This window comes from Lagopus leucura, unplaced genomic scaffold (genome assembly GCF_019238085.1).
Source record: "Lagopus leucura isolate 7727_CA_CO unplaced genomic scaffold, USGS_WTPT01 Super-Scaffold_100001, whole genome shotgun sequence".
Lineage (NCBI taxonomy): Eukaryota > Metazoa > Chordata > Aves > Galliformes > Phasianidae > Lagopus > Lagopus leucura.
Window position 1 is genome coordinate 98,309,723 of NW_024962262.1, and position 17,914 is coordinate 98,327,636.

General features: G+C 46.8%; 1 protein-coding gene across 1 annotated transcript in view; it reads right to left on the bottom strand.

Moving 5' to 3' along the window:
• The window catches only part of CASQ2 (calsequestrin 2), a 31,565-nt gene extending 14,066 nt beyond the window's left edge, over positions 1 to 17,499 (bottom strand). Inside the window, exons 1-6 of the mRNA XM_042867299.1 lie at positions 17,019 to 17,499; positions 4,566 to 4,650; positions 3,591 to 3,691; positions 2,080 to 2,191; positions 1,586 to 1,659; positions 357 to 487 (exon numbers count right to left, since the gene is read on the bottom strand). Coding sequence (XP_042723233.1) covers positions 357 to 487; positions 1,586 to 1,659; positions 2,080 to 2,191; positions 3,591 to 3,691; positions 4,566 to 4,650; positions 17,019 to 17,252 — 737 coding nt within the window. The 5' untranslated portion in view covers positions 17,253 to 17,499. The remainder of the gene's footprint in view (positions 1 to 356; positions 488 to 1,585; positions 1,660 to 2,079; positions 2,192 to 3,590; positions 3,692 to 4,565; positions 4,651 to 17,018) is intronic.
• Positions 17,500 to 17,914: the final 415 nt, after the last annotated feature.

The window sequence follows — 17,914 nt, forward strand, 5'->3', positions numbered from 1 at the left end:
TCTTGTCCACCACTGATGAAAATGAGTTAGTAATGATGGTGATTATGTTGAAAAGTAGTGCTTTGTGGCTGAGAATTTGCTCTATCAGACAGCATTATTGTGCTCTTTGCATCTGTCATATTTTCCACAGAAATAAATAGGAGGAATTACTTTCAGAGCAACCTACATTTTTAACCCTTTAAGTGGAATAAGGGAGTAGAAAGATTCACCAAAATCTCAAGAATGGGTCAACAAACAGCCAATATGTGGTAGCCATCCTCATTTTTACTGAGAAGGACTGAACTGGAGAGGCAACCTGCAATGAAGGACACCTTTGCCCTCTTACCATGGCCAGGAGAATCCTGACTGCTACATACCTTTTGTGCTCCTTCACAAATTCAACCAGTTCCTCTTCTGTGTAAGGTTTATCGGGGATGTGAACAGGATCATCCATGAATGGTTCATAGAAGTCCACCTCGTTCATCTTCAGACCCAGTTTCTTAGCAACCTGTGGGAGTTCAAATGGTCACAGTTGAATGAGCCTGAGGTGCATCCTGGGCATCCAGAGCCTCTGCTGGTGCAAGAGTTGATGCCAAGCAATTTTCTCTCCCTCAAAGTGCACTCTTAGTGTGGCCAGCAAAATATGAATGAATATGTCCTTGCAAAAAAAGAAAGAAAGAAAAAAAAAAAGCACTGATTCTTTCTAAGTACCAAGCACTGTGGCAGAGCAAGACTAGAATCTTTGTCCTGCAAGCCTAATGGAGCTGGAGCTGGTTCCCAAAACCAGATCCAAATCTGACTCCCCACTACAGAAATGGCTTTTAATCTTGGAACAGAGCCAATGCAAAAGCAGACAGAAATACTACAAGTTACAGGAATGCTCAAAATGAGAAGCTAGAGCCAGATACTAAATCCAGGAACATTCTGAGCTTCTGGAAAATGCTGTATAAGTTGTGGATTTGGAAATTACAGGCAGAGCAGGCTTTGTGATAAACACGGCTTGCGCAATAAACATCTTCTTGCGCAATATGCTTCTGCTGATTTGTATGTCTTAATGACCCCTATTTGAACAGCTCTCATTTATTCCATTCCAGTTCATTTCTGTCTAGGTGTTGCACACGAGGAGCCTGAAGCCAGAGTACACCTATCTTGTCCATTTGAGACGTTAACAGCCTCAAATAGCAAAGGAGGAAATGAGCTACAACAGAGCAAAAGACTCCCAATCCTCGCTTATGCATACCAGCCTTGATCTATCTTTGCAGTGACATGCCCACTGTGAATGTGCAAGTGACAGCTCAAGATCAAGGAGGGCCAGGGGCAGATGCAGAGCTGAAGGAAGGTGGGAGCACTGTTGACCGGTAGTTCACAAAATTACAGCATGGTTGAGTCTAGAAGAGGCCTCTGATGTCATCTGGTTCAGCCCTCTTGCACCAAAAGAGTTACCCAGAATAGGATGCTCATGGCCATTCTAACCCTCACACTCAGTTTTAGGGAAAGCTTTCTCTCAACTTCTTGCTTCAAAGCCTATACCTTTGCAGTGGAAAGGCTTTAAGCTGTGCAGAAAGGAGTCTATGATCTCCCAATGATGAGGTGTGTGGATGCTTACCCCTTTGTCAAATGTGGCAAAGAACTTGATGTACGGTTGGAAGTGTTCAGCAGCCTCTTCAAATGCCTTGTAATCTGTAAGGAGAAAAGGGGAATGAAGGAAAGATTTCATAGACATCTGGTCTCATTCTGATCAGTACAGGAGGCAAATATAAATTATTACAAAATACAGCAGATGTGTTTCTTACACACCTTCAGGATTTACAAACAAGAACCGTTTCATGTAGAGTGAACAGAATACACCTCGTGCAGCTCCACTACAGATCCCAAAATGCTACATTAAGCAGGGGCTAAAATCAGCAGCCCTGTGAAGCAAGCCCAAGGGTGTAGGAATGGGCTTATGCACAGCAAAAGCAGAAGCTCACTTTTGCAACCCTACCTCATCCTCCAGTGACTAATGCACTGCAACCGCTTGTCTCCTTAATGTTAATGAACAAGAACATATAACCCCCAGCACCCTCACCAAGGCTCCCACAAGGAACACAGTCATCTTACGTTCAGAGTCTTCTCCTTTGAAGTAGCCAATCAGTTTGATTTCGTCGTCAATTTGGTCAAAGGCTTGAAGCTCCAGCTTGCTGTTTATGATTTCCACAGGGTCTTCTAGCAACTGCCATGACAAATGCATTTGATAACACAACAATTTGCTGCACCAACCCGTAACTGCCAGACTGTGTCACTAGCTGCTTAAGTGGGGAGAAAGAGGTCACCTAATTTATCTGCTGCTGGAAACCCTGTTTGGTGCTCTCTGCCTCTCTGTGAGAAACTAACTGAGACACGTAGGTCACCTTCAGAAGGAGCACTTAATAGGTTCACTGCACAGGCTGAAGCATTCAGAGGAACGCTGAGAGAAGTATGGGTGACCCAAATAGATGCTGTGATGGGAGATAAAGTGTAGTGATTGCAGCTGGCTTTGGAGAGGCTGTGAAGATGGTAGAATGGTTAAAAGGACTGCAGTATGAGGACTGTGTTCTTCTGTGAATGAGGGACATACCTGTTTTTAAGTGTAGCTTGCTGGAAGAGACCATTATTAAGATATTTTGGAAAAATATTTAAAAGAACACGCTAGAGTGTGACAAAAAAATGGAGCAGTGGGAAGTCTAGAAGTGAAATTTCCTGGCTGGTCTACATGTGCATGGTGGGTTAAATCTGTTCTTTGGCCCCAGACACATCACAGTTCTGATGAAAAAGTTGGAAGACCAATCAGCTAGTTTATCCTAGTTTTAGTCCAAACTTTATTTCTTAACCAGACACTGCTGGGGGAAGGTTTTGGTCTGATCTATTTATTTGTTTTGTTTTGTTTTGATGTGCCAAGCAATACTGGTGTAAATTGCGTGTGGCTTCACTAGGAAAACGAATGCAGGCATGCCACTGCATAACCTGAAGTGCAGTAGAGAAACACTGGGTTTGTTTGAGATCAGGCTGTCCAGGTACCACTGATGTGTTTGCTTTTATTTCCCTGCTTTTCTATGCATTTTTCCTTGAGTGGAAAACATACAAACAGGAATCCTTACTCTCCTCCTTTCTTTGCAGAACTTGTTCTATCCGTGGTGCACCACAAAGCATGGCAAATGGAGCCTCGTGAGGTGGCTTATGCTGCACCCCTTACCAGTAACACTCCACTGTGCACATCTCCCTCCTGCTGTTGTGCTGTTGGGGTTTAAGCCACATAAATGAGGACTCCATCACTACCAGGCTGCCAGAAAAGCTCTGCTTTAGTTGGAATTTATGTGCGACTGTTGCTTGCTCCCTGGTTGAGCAACCAAATATTCCACAAACAGGAAAGAGAGAAAAATATATTTAAGACATAAGTGGTTGATGGCATATAAAGGTCCTGGCTTTTCTGGGAACTCATGGTCAAGTATTTGGGAAGTTGGCAAACAACATCATTTGCATGCTGGTGTGCAGCAAACAGGGATGGAGTTTCAAATAGAGATAACCTGTGTTTTTTTGCAAAGTGAGTGCAAAGTCTTCTCTGAGAGGCTTTGTCTGAACTTATCTGTGCTTACATCCAAGAGGAATTCCACCAAGACGTCTGTGGCCAGTTCCCCGTCAAATTCAATCAACCGATCCTCCTTAAAGACATAGAGACTTCCCTCTTCAACCAAGCCTGAAAGAAGGAAACAGGAAATATCATGTGATCAACAGGTCACTAAAAGCATCACTCTTTTTACATCGAAGCATCTTGCTGGTTATTCTAGCAACACCTCCTGGGGAAATGCAGTTGCCTGTTGACTTGGTTGGTCAAGTCAGAAACAATCCTAATGATCTTGTGAGCCTAGAGGAGACTTAACTCTGTGAATGTAAAAAATGACCAAGAAGTCAAAGCAAATTTTAAACTCTCATATGCTTAGCTTGCTTTGGGAAAAGTTAGAAGCATTTGTTGGAGATGGTGCAGAAGGCAGGCTGGCACATGACTGAGCTGAGGACTGGATGCCACACCATCTTGATGAAGTCTCCAAGATGAGGGGCTCTGAGCCCTGCAGTGCATGATGACAGGGATATGTATTGCTTTCTGGAGAAGCAGAAGCTCTCTGCTTTATTTTCACATATACTGTGACACTTACCCTGTAATTTAGGAAAGAAAATAAGTCTCTGGTGTTAAGCCTAGTGTGGTATTTAAGTACCATTGTATTTGCATGCCGTAGTATTTCCATATTCTTTGTGGGATAAAATATGAAAAAATACTACATAGCTACTAGAGGGCAGCTGTTTCAAGGGGTGGAAACAGGAGGATGGAGGATTCCTCTTATATCTGGGGAGCAACTCAGGAAGGGGTGACACCTGGTTGCCATTGCAAGGCTGCAGTTCCTATTAGTGGCTGGGGATCACCCTTCCAGGAACCAGATGGCATCTGTGGACACTTGTTGCTTCAATAGGTGTTGGTTCTGCATCACTGTATCAGAGCTGTCTCTGTGCAGGAAGAGCATGGAGTTTTCACACCACGGTATCCAAGCTATTCTGGAGATAAACATGGGACTTACCTAGCTTTTTGGCGAGTTTGGCATCCTTCTTGGAATCTACCATCCCAAAGCCGATGCTCCTAGGCTCCAGGACCTGAGCTGCCAGCTGTGGGGAAAACCAGAGTCCAGCATGAGCAGCAGGAATGCTGGAGGACATTGTGCCCTGTCAGGATGGCACAGGAGGCACAGATGACCCATATTTTGCTCCCAGGCAGCATCGATGGGTGGCACACATCACATGTTGCCTCTTTGCTGAGATAAGGCTGTCTGGAGGTCATAAGGGTTGGATTTCTTCCCACTGTGTCACAGCGCTGGGTTTGCTGGTGATACCACGGGCTGCCAACTGCGCTTTGACACTTGGGCATCAGGAGAGAGTTCCCAGCCACAATGGTGACACCGAAGTAGCAGGAACAGCTGGGAGGAAGACTTACACCCTCTGGCAGACCAAAAACTCTCTCCTTCCTCATGCATCTGTGATATCGTACAGGGGACCGTGACACTGTCTAGGTACTGAAGATGTTTTAATTCTGGGAGTGGTTGGTGCTAGGCACCAGTGGCTGGAAAACTGAGGGTAGCAAAAGTATCACTGCTTACGTATGATGGAGTAGCAAAAGCACCCAGGCTTTGTGAAAATAGCAGTGCTACACCATGAAGTGCTCCTGGCCATCACTGTGTCTCCTTTCTGTCCTGGGCTCTCCCTGTATCTCTCTATATCAATCCTTTATTGCTTGTCTTGTCCCTCTGGAAGGAAATTCAAATCCAGTGGTGCTTAATGCCCCAGCTTGTATTGAACTGTGGGCCAGTCAGAGGGTAACAGCGCAGTATTAAGACAACATGGTCAAGCTAACACACAATTCAATCTCTTCTGCTCTGAAGTGTCTCAAGTCCCATCTCCTGTCCTGGCTTTGGCCAGCTCCCCTGCTCTGGGTCCTCTCTTCTGCCCTGTTTCCTCAGGAAACAGGGCTAATCCCAGCCACGCTCGTATTTGTCACCTTGCAGCTTTGGAAACTGCTGCCCCATCCCCACCATTTTTGATGAAGGGGCCTCTTGGTGATATCAAGTTCCTGCCTGATTTGTGAAAATAGATATCTTTGGAAAGGAGAGACGCGCTGCAAGTGCCCTGTGGTGGGGACCCTGCGAATTCCTCCCGGGCACCGTGGACATGTGTCGGCCCTGGGAAGCAGGCGGGCAACGTCCTCATCCACAGGAACTCTCTGGAGCGGTAACACCATCTCGAGACCCTTAAGCAGCTGTAACACCCCCTCCTCATCCCTCTTCTCCTGCTCCACAGATGCCTCTGATGCCGACAGCCTCCTTGCTGTCCTTCCAGTGCACCCTGCCACAGGGAGCATACCCCATCTCAGCTGCTGCCCCAGTTCTCATCCACAAAACCCTACTGAATTTGGGAATAGGGAATAAGAGTTGGAGGCCTCTGAGATGTCCCTATTAGGGCATGGCCACCTCCACTCACTGGAGGGAGCAGCAGAAAGGCTGCAGCCAGAGAGATGGCGGGCTGATTTATGGTACTGCCCTCCTCCAGGGCCCATTTCAGCACCCCCTCAACCTCAGAGCCAGTTTGAATGTCACCCAGCGCCGCTGTGTCCGTGGCCATGCGTCCTCTTGGCTCCCCGCTATAAATAGTCTCCACCTGCAGATGGCCGGCAATTGCAGGGATCATGGAGGAAGATTCCCAAAATCCTGGGGGAGAACAGCAGGGACCCTGAAGATATGGGCTCAGAGACTTCACTTAGGCTAAGAGCGGTGACGCTTATTTGAAGGACAGGGTTGTCTTCTCCCTGCCACCAAATGCATGTCCCAGAGCCCCCCTAGAAAGACATTCTCCACCATCACAGCATCTCAGCTTCTTTTTCCAAAGGATGGTGCCTACAGCAGTGCATACCCAGATATCCCCTTCACAATGTCATCAGGGAACAAGAACACCCAATTACCTTAACCTCCCGCAGATACCTGGCTTGCTGTCTCTAGGAGGTGCTGTAGGTTGTAAAGGAATTGCGTTGATTTGCTAATCTTCTCTCGCTCTCTACCGAAAATTGGAAATAAAAGGGAGGCTGCAGGTCAGGGCTCTTGCTTACAGAGGACACTGCCTGAATAAGGTAGAACAATGGTCTATATTCACACATCTATGGATAAAGCTTCAGAGCATTGGTCTGATCAGTCTGGTGTCCCCTCACCTGGGCCTTGTTAGAGCAGCTGATGTCCAACATGGCAGAAGGAGATGGGCACCTCTTGCGTGGAGGTGCCTTTATTGGGAAAAGGGATGGAGCCTGTGGGATCAGAAGCTTTAGGGGACATGTGACTCCCTGCACTGAAGCAGTTGTGTAGACCAGCACAAAGACCTTCAAAGTTTGAGGCTCTGGCTGTGCTGAGACTGCCCAGTCATGTAAATACGCTTCATCTAGCTGCAGCCTTACAGGCTACTTACTTACATCTGCTAGTCAAGTGCCAGATCCAGCCCAGGCAGTTTGAGCCCTATAGCTCTTGACTAGTGTGCAGGAGACGGTTAGAGTTTCTTGGGGGTGTTTGAAGAAGTTCAGCAATGTGCCTTCATCATCTGAGGCTGTGACACCTGCTGCAGACAAGTGGCTGGGCAGGAGTGAGAGATGTTTGTAAAAGGGAGGCTTAGATCAGGAGTAGCATATGTGAACATGCAATGTATGCAAGACAGCTCTTCAGGGTTGAGTGTGTGAGCATGGGAGCTTGCTGGAAAAGAGTAGACGTGTCTAGAAAATTAGGGATGGGATGGAAGCTTCTTTGTGCAAGACTGTGGGAACATGTACTTCATTAGGGCTTGGGAGGCAAAAAAAACCCAGAATCACAGCATGGCTGTGCCACAGCAGGGACAGCAGGGACAGCCAGAGCACGGTGCCAGGCCCACATCAGGTGACTTTTGGAGACCTCTCAGAGGGAGACTGCACAGTCTCTGCTATAGGCATGTGAGATGTCTCTCTGAAGAGAGACAGAAGATGAATGTGAATAGATGGAAGTGCATGTAAACAGTGTGTGTACAGAGGAGAGTGTGTTTGTGTACGTGTGCAAATGATGGAACTGTGCACTCTGCTGGCAGCCTTTCTCCTTTGTTGGAGCTTTCAGGATAATGAGACAAGGAGCGAGCAGTACAGCCCATGCCAATCCACAGAGCTCTTCAGTCCTCAGTGGGAAAATCTTTCTGCAACATGAGACTCAGTACAGCTCTTTCCACTGGCACTGCTGGAAAGTAGGAGACCTTTGCAGGCTGCCTGTAGCTACAGTCACATTTTCAAATGCCAGCTCCGTGGGGCTGGATGTTACTCCTGCTTGCTGCTTCCCAGTGGGGCAGGTGGGTGTGAGCAGTGCCCAGGTGTGCACGCATTCCCGTATCTACATTTGAACTTCATCAGGCAGCAACATTTAGAGGATGCCAGAGGCACGCAGCTTGGTTGCCCCCAGCTCATTACAGTATCAAGCATCTGTAATATCCCCTTACAGTATTTTCTGATTCCATAATGCTAGTGGGATTTGAATGCAGATAATGTTTCTGATCTTGACAATCCTTTTGGCTCAGAACTTCGGAACAGAGGCGGCTGTAATATAAGAACACAGCTCCTACTCCTTCTTCTCCACTTAAATTCATATTGCTTGAAGTCTCATTCAGCCAGAGCCCCTGCCTTTGTGTCAGCCTCTATAGTGGGTAATTTAGCTTCAACAGCTGCATGGGGAGATGGGAGGGAGAAACTGCCCCGGAAGAACTGGGCTTAGCTGGTTATGCAGTTCCTAAGGTACATGAAGAGGCTCAGGGCAGGCAGGGCTTAGAGCACAAGCAAAGACAGCAGGTGTATCCCATGCACATTTTGCAACCTTTATCTCGTAAGCACAAAGCCTTTGCAGTGCACTCTTTCTAGCCACGGGGTCACAAGTTGAGTCCTGTGCATTCTCAGGAACAGGAGTTGTGAGTATTCCTCAGGTAACAGCCCTATTCTCATTTGAGTAGGTGCATGGCCCTGTGAGACTGGTGAGAAGTGCCAGCCCCAAATGAAGCTTGAGGACCATTCTACAGTTCTATGACCTACAAGTGAGAAAGCACCATCTCATCAGGGGTTGGAACTAGATGATGATTAACATCCCTTCCAACCTAAGCCTGTGATTCTGTGATTCTATGATTTTGGGTGGTGTCAGCAGGTGCTAGCAATCTGAATAATGGTGATAGAAGGAAACAGCTCCTTGCTAGAGCATCTCAGCTTCCTACTGCCATAACTATCTGAACTGAGTTGTGGTGATGGGAAGCTTTAAGGAGACTCTGAAATCCTATGCAGCAGCAGCAGCAGCATCACCCTTGTAAAGGTGATAGGTTGTCTGACAACAAACCTGTTCAGCTGCAGATGGTGGTGATTGTTATGGACCTTCCATTTGATGTCAGTCTTGCCATCAAATGTCAGAACAAATGCAGTAGAGAGGGTTACAGATAGAGATGAATGAGACAGGTATCCCAGCATAGTCAGTCTTTCATCGTGGAGTGACGTTATAGGTTTCTGGCCTGGATTTTCTTCTCACTTCACCGTCAAGATCCCCCCATCAGCAAGGCTGACATTCCCCAGCTGCCAGGCTGGAAGGTAGGGTGCTGGGTGCACCTGGGTCTCTGATAGCCTCTGGGAGTACCTCTGCTATGCACAGGGAAATTGCTGTTTCCCAGCAGGCAGTGGTAGAAGAGCAAAACTGAAGAAACACAAAGAACAGAGCAATGGGATTATATGGAAAGTCACCTTTCTTTCCACTTTTCTGTTGCTCTGCTCTTTAAAGCTGTAAGAGCTTGGTGATGGCCAGAACATGCTGATGTGATGATGAGGATGACTTAATGTCTTAAAACTTATTTTTGTTTTTAGAAACAACAGGAGGATATGGCAAGAAACTAGAGTATTTCCCCAAAGGCTTTGAAAGTTTCTGCAGAAATCATACCTTTACACTGTGGTTGGCTTCTCCCTTGTTTGAACAGTCTGTAGTAGAGCAGAGGGGTATCACTCTCCTCAATGCTGTTTTGTGCCATGCTGCATCCCCTCATAATACCCATCAGAAAAGTATTGAATCTTGTAACTCAGGCTGGTGAATGACAGCTCCTGAAACATTGTGATGGCCACAGAGAAGGGGTAGGAGCCTGCTGAGTAGCTGCTGCAACAGGGCCTGGCAGCAGAGCTGAGAGAGAGAAAGTATGGCCCATCTTACTGCCCTTTTCCACCACTGGAGCTGCCCTCTTAAGGGGTTGCTGCACTCCTGATGAAAAGGCAAGTCCCCAAATACAGAACACCCAAAGGTCACTGAGGGAGGTCCTTTCACAGGTAGCACTCCAAGAACGGTGCTGCGGCCCTTTAAGAGCTACCCGGCTGCTCAGCCCAGCCAGGCATATGATGTGCTCTTTGGCCACCTACCTAAAGGTTTCACATAGCTAGGGCTGTATTTTTATCCTCGCCCGGGCATCCCTAATTTTAGCCAGCTGTAAGTTAAAGCCCCTGAGATAGCTGGGGATGATGCTGGTGGCTGTGAGCGTCCATGGGGCAGGGGCCACTTGCTGCTGCTGTTGGCTGGTGCTTGCTGGCATTGCTTCACAGGTGTTTTGCCGACTCAGTTGAGCAGCTTGCACACTGAGGACAGTCTAGGGCTGCGAGTGTGCATGTGCTGACCTCAGCTCTGCAGGTGGATTGGGGCTGCTCTGCAGAACCCCCTCTGTTGAACCCCACTCTGATGAACCAGGCAGGAGGAGGAATTTGGGAGCTTTCCTCTACAAAAATGATGCTATAACTAGCTTTGCTTGGAAGCAAAGGCTGGATGCCACAGCAAAACCTATGTGGAGCAGCAGCCTTCTGCTTTCAAGTGGGTGCTGGAAGAAGGAAGTGAGCTCAGTGCACAACAGTCCTTTCTCCTCCTCAGGACCCAGCGGTGCTTTCATGCTTCCAGCTCCAAGGAAATTTCTCAGTTTTCTGACCCAGTGGGCCTGAGCCAATGCCTCTGAAACCCTGGAGTGCCACAGGAGGGATCTGGGTGCTCCTGCCCTGAATCCACACCCGTATGGGACCGTGGGGGAGCAATAGGTTCCTTGGGGTGAAGGAGGACTCAGCCAAGGAGCAGTGAGCAACCAGCCCCAAGGGAAACTCTCAGAACAAGTGTCTCCTTACGCAGGCTTCGAGGTGTCAGAGCTCTGCTCAGTCTGTCGGCTGCCAGGGCAGAAGCAATTTCCCAGAAAGAGAAGGTATCATGTCGTGCAGCTGGCCTGCACCGGAGCTGCGCCAGAGTGTGTGCAGGAATGAGCCCCATCAGCAGTGCTCAGGGGCCAGCGCAGCGGGGAACTGCACAAGGGGCTGCTGCTTGTTCTATTTCCTCAGGCAAGGTTTTCTTTCTATAAGTAGGTAAATCCCAGTGTGCAGAGGATTAAATAAAACAAGATAATTCGGACCGTGCTAAGTCACTTCTTTCCTGGGCCACTCATTCCTTGCCTGGGTGACTGCTGTTTGCAGACAGAGGCCTCAAAAAGACATCTTTGGTCATCAGAACTTGAACCAGGTTGCTCAATCTGAGTGTCCTTCAAACTCACTGGGCTGTTCTCCCCTTGACTCTGGTGATTAGGAGCTCCCTAGTTTCCAAACTTGATTTATTCATAGCCCATTTGTCCTCAGGCTTTGTGCTTAAATAGTTCCCCTCCCTCCTGGGGCTTTAAAGAGAATTACTGTATCTCCTTTCCCTTTTCCCCATGGGTGAAGCTCAGGCTTAAATGCAGGGTTGTGGCAGGCTTTGATCAGCTTGATTTAAATGAAGGGCACCACTTCCAGACTGAGGTCTGGAAAGAGGGCAGTGTGGTACCTGCTCCAGCTCATAGGATGCTATCTGGCCTCAGCAGTCTCCTGGGCAATGTCAAGGTCTGAGGCAGAGAACAACAAATGGTGACAGTACACACACACTGGAGCTGGACTCGGTCCTTATGGGTCCCTTCCAATTTGCAATACTCTATGCCCATTGGTGAATGATTTCTCTGGCCAGTCCTTTTGATGCTCACTTACAGTGCACTATGATAGGTCAATGATGTCTTATTAGACAGGAGTGTGATCCTGCCTCCTGGATATCAAGAATGCATCAGAAACTCCCATAGGCATGTTTCTAGGGAGCCTAATTGGTGTGGCAAGATGACTGAGGTTTGAAGGATGGGCTTTTCACAACTTTTCCTCATCTCTTGGGCATTTCAGAACAAAGGTGTGCCATGGAAGGAGTCTCCAACTGCTTTAAGCTCTTGCAGGGCACCTACAGAGGCTATATGCTGCATTTCCCTTAGACACTGGGATGACAGCTATTTCCTACTCTGAGAACAGCCATCAGCACACTTCTCTCCCTCTGACCATACATGTCTGGACATGAAGGTTGCCTTTCCAAGAGGGAAGTGGTGATGGAAATGGGGGTCTTATGCTAGAAACTGCTCAGGCAGCCAGACCAACCTCAGTGATGAGATGGATGGAAGGGCATTGGGAAAGGAAACTAGGTGATAAGAATTAAAGTAGTCTTGGAAATTGTTTCTACCACTAGTTATACAGAAAGGCCAAATTATCCATTTGTGCCTGGGTGCCAGTGTGCCCATCTACAGCCTGGGGAGCTCGCTGTAGCTTCTTTTATGATTGGCATGTCAGGGAGTGAAATTTTCCTAGTGCTGCTGCCGAAATCAACGCTCTGAGCTGTTAATGGACTGAGATGTACTTACATTGTCTCAGAGGCCAAAGGAAGCAGTGCACATCTTTTCCTTTCTCTCCGTTCCTAACCTTTTGCATTAACTTATCTGCAGTGGAAGCCACTGCCTCAGTGTGGCAACCTGTTTTATTACTTGTATTATGAGGTATTCATGCTGTAGGCTTCTTCAGGTATGTTTCCAGGTGTGCTCCATCTCTCACCCTGAAGACTTGCTCTGTAGGGTCGCAGGGACCAGGCAGTTTCTGTGGCACTCAATGTGTAACATCTTTACCCAGCCAAGGAAGTCATACTGAGCTAGTGTCTCATGAACGTACTATTTTCAAAGAAAAAGGTTGAAAACTGAGTCTATGAAACAAAGTGATAAGGGTGCTTAAAGAAAGCTCTTGGTTTTATACTCTCCTGTACTCTGTTTGGACATGGGGATAACGTCTCAGCCACTGCTTCCTATGAATGTTGATACACATCTGTACTTGCAAACTTTTTTCCTGTGTTGGATCAGAAGAGAAGGCCTTTTTGCTACATATGACATGTTTCTGAGCTCTCACAGGAGCTATCAGACTAAAATGATTTGAAGACCAGATGGGTGGAACTGCCCTAAAACCAGACAAATCTTAATTGATTTTTCCATTCTCAGCTGAAAGCCTGTGAGTGGAGCTTTACAAGTGTCAACACTTGAAAGTAAATCCTTGCTTTCAAGTGAATTAGACCTTATGCTTACTTTAACCCTTATTCTGTTGAACTCAAAAGCTATATTTCTCTCTCACATCACAAGTAGTACTGATTGTACTACTGATTGGACACTGGGAGAGAGATGCAATGTCTGCTTTGCAGGCAGCCTGCTCTGCACTAAGACAGCTTCTGCTGCTGGAGAGAGCTTCTCATGTGCAAAATAAAAATCCCTTACCCCGCTGCTCTTTAGTTTTGTAATGTGATCCCTAGAGACAAACTGGCCCACTGGAAAGCAAAGCTCTGCCAATATTTGGGAAGGGTTTGGAGATGAGAGGGAGAAGGCAGAGGTCTGAGAAGCAGTGATATGAGATTGGAGGAAATAGGAGAGTTACAAAGAAGAAGAGTAGCAGAACAGATATTTTAAGTTTCCCTGCTTTGTTCTTGTCCTCTTTCACCCTTTTTCCATTAAAGCTGAGAGATTTGGGGACAAGTAGCTTTTTGTCTTACTTGGCACTTAAATCTGCACTGTGAAGCTTTGTGTCTGGCTGTGTGTGATCTTCTTCTCTGTGCTCACCTCACAGGACATGCAGGGCTCTTAGAAAAATTGCCACGGGATAGGAACTGCTGCCACTGTCCTCAAGACTGCTGGGTCATCATCTAGAGTGGAGGATTTTCCTCACAACCTAGAGGAGCTGTTCAGCAGGAGTTGGGGTGAGTGGAGGGAGAAAGGGAAGCAAAGGAGCATAAGAACCTCTTAGTCTGAGTTGTGAAGCAGCCACACTCATCAACTCAGAGCCATAGAATTGCCTTGGTTGGAAAAGACAACAGAGTAGGTGGTAGGGGCTGCCAGGTCAGCTGATGATCTTCTTCATTGCCTTTCCAAATTGGAAGGGCATGCTGGGCTGTGTGGGAATCCAGTGGCAGATCCCAATAGGACTGGGTGGAGGGAGCTGGAGATCCTGTAATATCAGTGTAACCACAGCATCCCTTTATCTGATGATGCCTGGTGAACATTCCTGAGATTCTGCTGGTCAGTTCTGCACACTGGGCATTTGTAATGGGGAGGAGAATTTTCCTAGCATATCACTTTCTCCTCACCCTGATGTTTGTGGTTGCAATTGGGTCAAGACCTTATGTGCTTAACTTCACTTATGCTGTCAGGTTTTCAGCACGTTTCACTAAGGAAATGAGACCCTCGCTATTCTCTTCTCTCTGCCCTGTTTTGTCTGTCAGCGGCCTCCACAAATAAAGTTTCAAGCTCTTGGCCATTTTCAGACAGATTTTCCAGGGAGATCTCAGACATAATTAAGGCATTGCAAGCTTCAAACAGAGCAGGGACTTGGAAGGGAAGAGACTCTAGAAAAGGGAAGTGCTGCCCCATGAGCTCAAGCCCTGCTAGCTACTAGTGGAACCAGTCCAAGCTTGTTGATGATTATGACCAACGTATTTGGATGAAACCATGGCCAAGGGACAATTTGCTCCTAGATTGTAGGAGTGTTGTCTAGACTCATCCTGCCCTCCTTGGATGTTTTGTAGCCACGTCTTTTTTCACCTGCTAAGACCTAAACCAGTGACTGGGTCTTAAGTGAAGAAGGGACCAGCAGGTGCTACTGGGACTTCTGCTTGCTTTGATAATATGCCATACTATCTTCTACCTGGGCACATCTGTAATTTTGTCCTAGCAAATATGGAGGGACCTGTTACTGAATCTCTCCATGTTTTTTCCTAGTCCTAAGATATTTGTTCAAGCCTTTGGTCTTTGGAACTATACATTTCTTCTAAGGTGTGTGTGAGAAAGAGGAGGGGTGGGCACTTTGGAGGTTTTCAGGACTTAATCACAGAATCACAGAATTGTAGGGGTTGGAAGGGACCTCCAGAGAGGTCCAACCCCCCTGCCAAAGCAGGTTCCCTATACCAGGTCACACTTAACATCCATGAATCCTATTTCTTCTGTGTACACACATACCTGTGTTCATCGGGCAATAGGAAGTAATAACCCTTAGATGGTTAGCTCAGATCTTTGCTTAACTCCACACCTGCCTGAAGGTCTCATGTGAAGGGTTGCCATTATTCCTTATGATGGAGATCAGTGCAATTTTATAGAAGTAAGGCTAAGGATGTGGTGTTTTCCAGGCGGTGGAAGCAGCATACCTTGTTGTGAGTCATCAGGCAAATCCTCAATAAAGTAAAGTGAAAAAAATATGAGATGCTCCAGAAAATAAATCCTTAATACAGTGAGTAAGCATGAGATGCTCCATATAGGCATCCTCCCACAGGCAGGGCAGATTGAGAGCGATCTTTGCCACACAACATTTGTGGCTTGAGGTGAGGGAGGTGAAGTTTTGAGTGCTGTCACCAGACGGAGAAGATTAAAACCTAGCTCACCGCAGTGGTTAAGTTAGTAACAGAAATTAAGAGCACCAGCACCTTGCTGGTTTGTGTCCTACGCAGCACATTCTCTGTTGCTTTCTCAGATCCAATCCAAGCCTTGGGTGTCTGTGGCAGAGAAGTGTCCAGTCTGCAGATCTCTGCTGTGTGGGAACTGTAAGATAACTGCAAGTGCTGGAGAAGTTTTGAGGACTGTAGAATGGTCAGCTTGTAGCTGAGCATTAGTGAACCAGAGCACTACAATTACATAAAGTCTGCTGCAGATCTAATCCTCAATCTCTTGCCCAAGGTCACATCAGAGTTCAATGGAAGAGAAGCAATTGGAAACCAGACCACCAGAGCCCTGAGCTAATGTATTCACCCTCTGAAGCAAGTCCTGCAAAATAAAAGCTCTAACACATGCTGCATTGTAGCAATTGCACGCTCAGTATGGTTGACTGCTACCATGGGGATAGGTGTCCAGGGGAGTACAACCAACAGTGTACAACGGGTACCTGCTTCTGCCAGGTTTCTATAAATACACACTTAGTAAATGCTTGCCATCTATCAAGCACAAAATAGCTATCCTATTAAACAACAATGCAATTATACTACCAGCCATAAACTTTTCAGCTGGAGTTCCAGGGTTATTTTTTCTTTGCCAAGTGTTATTTGATCACTCACCTGGAACAAGTAACTGTTTCCTGACAAGTGAATAAAATCTGGTCAGGTCTGAATCTTTCTTGCTTGCCTTGCTGAGGAGGTCAGTAGACCTTGAACTTGGCACTGTACTTTTGTGGGTCCTAGCCCTCACTGAGTGAGAATATTTTCTAAATCACATTTGCTATACTTAAAGATAAGTAGTTTTCTGTTACTACGTTTTGTCTTTGAAAAATAGAGATTATGTATTTCTTCAGCAATTCTCACTTTCCATCCAAATATGCCTTTTAGTTAAGAAGGAATATCTGTAAGCCCCTGGGAGGAAATGAACAACTAACCATCAAGGTCTACTGCTCTGAGAGTCCCTAGATTACAGCCACACTACAACAAAGAATGCAATGAATCTACTTTGTAAATTTTAGTGTGATTTATTTTACTGAGGATTAATTAATCATTCTTTCACCAAAGAATTAACAATGCTTATTTCCAGCACAGAAATGAATGGCTGTATTAGCAAGTAGCTACAAACTTATTCCAAGCAGGCAACCAAGTGTCAGAAAAAAAAAAAAAAAAGGGGATTTAATGCCGCACCAACAGGGAGTTTTGAGATGTGGAGCTGGGACACCCATTTGCAACACAGTTTGGTGGGACTTGGCTATTTGCTCTGAATGGAATAGGAAACTGGAAGGAATCTTGAATCTAAGGAGGATATACTAGAAGGAGAAGGGACCTAACAATTTCAGGCTGCACTCAGACCTGTGCTGAGATTTGAAAAAGCTCAGTTAAGCTGAATTCATACTGCTGGGGTGTGCACGGGTATTTGCTTTTCCCCGTTTTCTGGTGCACCACCCAGAAAGCCTATTTCCCAGCTGACAACTCAAAAGACTACAACAAAAACTTTACCCTGTGCTTCATAGAGCTCAGGGTCTAAATCACACTCAGGCGAGCAGCCTCAAAACTTTGGCCATTCCCACCAGGCCCCTGACTGTCCCATGACCTGTCTCCATAACTCCAGATGTGCAGTGGCATTGACCCGGCAGGGAGACACGCAGTGGTGCTTACCTCCAGGACCATCTCCGTCATCTGGAACTGCTTCTGGGACACCCTGTCAGAGCTCACAGGCTCATGGAAGAGCAGACAAAGCATGTCATACTTCTTCAGGGCATTCTTGTAGTTCTTCTCGTGCAGGTCGATCACTCGGTCTTTCCCATCATATGTGGGGAAATTCAGTCCTTCTTCTGCCTTGCAGCAGAAAAGCAGGCAAAAGCCTGCCAGGATCCAGCAAGTTGCCTTCATTGGGGAACCCTTGGAGTTCAGTGCAGCGCTGGCAAAGGTCTCTCTCCTTCTCAGTTTGGGAAGAGAAGGAGGCCAAGGGCTCCAGTGGGAGTCTGCACCGAGTTTCTCTTTCTTCTGCCTTCCTAGCGTTCAGTCCAAGCTCTGCAAGGCTGGTGGCAAGCAACAAACTTTGCTGTCCTGGGCTCACAACAAAGAGACAGACAGGAGAAGCTGTCAGGCCAAGCCCTGGATACCTTACATAGCTGTGTCCAGCTCCCGTGTCATTAGGAACTCCATTTTTAGGAAGCAGTTGTTTCAGGCTAAAAATAAACCCTGCAATGAATAAAAAGGACAGATATGACAGCATTGAGGGACTTGCTGGCACTCTGCATCATCTGAGAGTGAGAGAGTGAGTGAGAGGGAGTGTGAGGGAGTGCAGGAGGGAGTGGAGGTTGGCAATGCTGGGAGGACGCAGGCAGATCTGGGGAAGGGGCAGACTTCATTTATACAGAGAGCCAAGGCACACTCCGTCCTACTAGGGCTTAGCAAAAATAGAAGATATTGGCTGCCTTTTGTAACAAGGGTATCTCTGTAACCACTTGGGCATCACAGTGATTAGGCAGTGGATAACAGAGCTTGGATAAAATCGTTTCAGACTTATCACTACCACTAGAGGAAAAGTC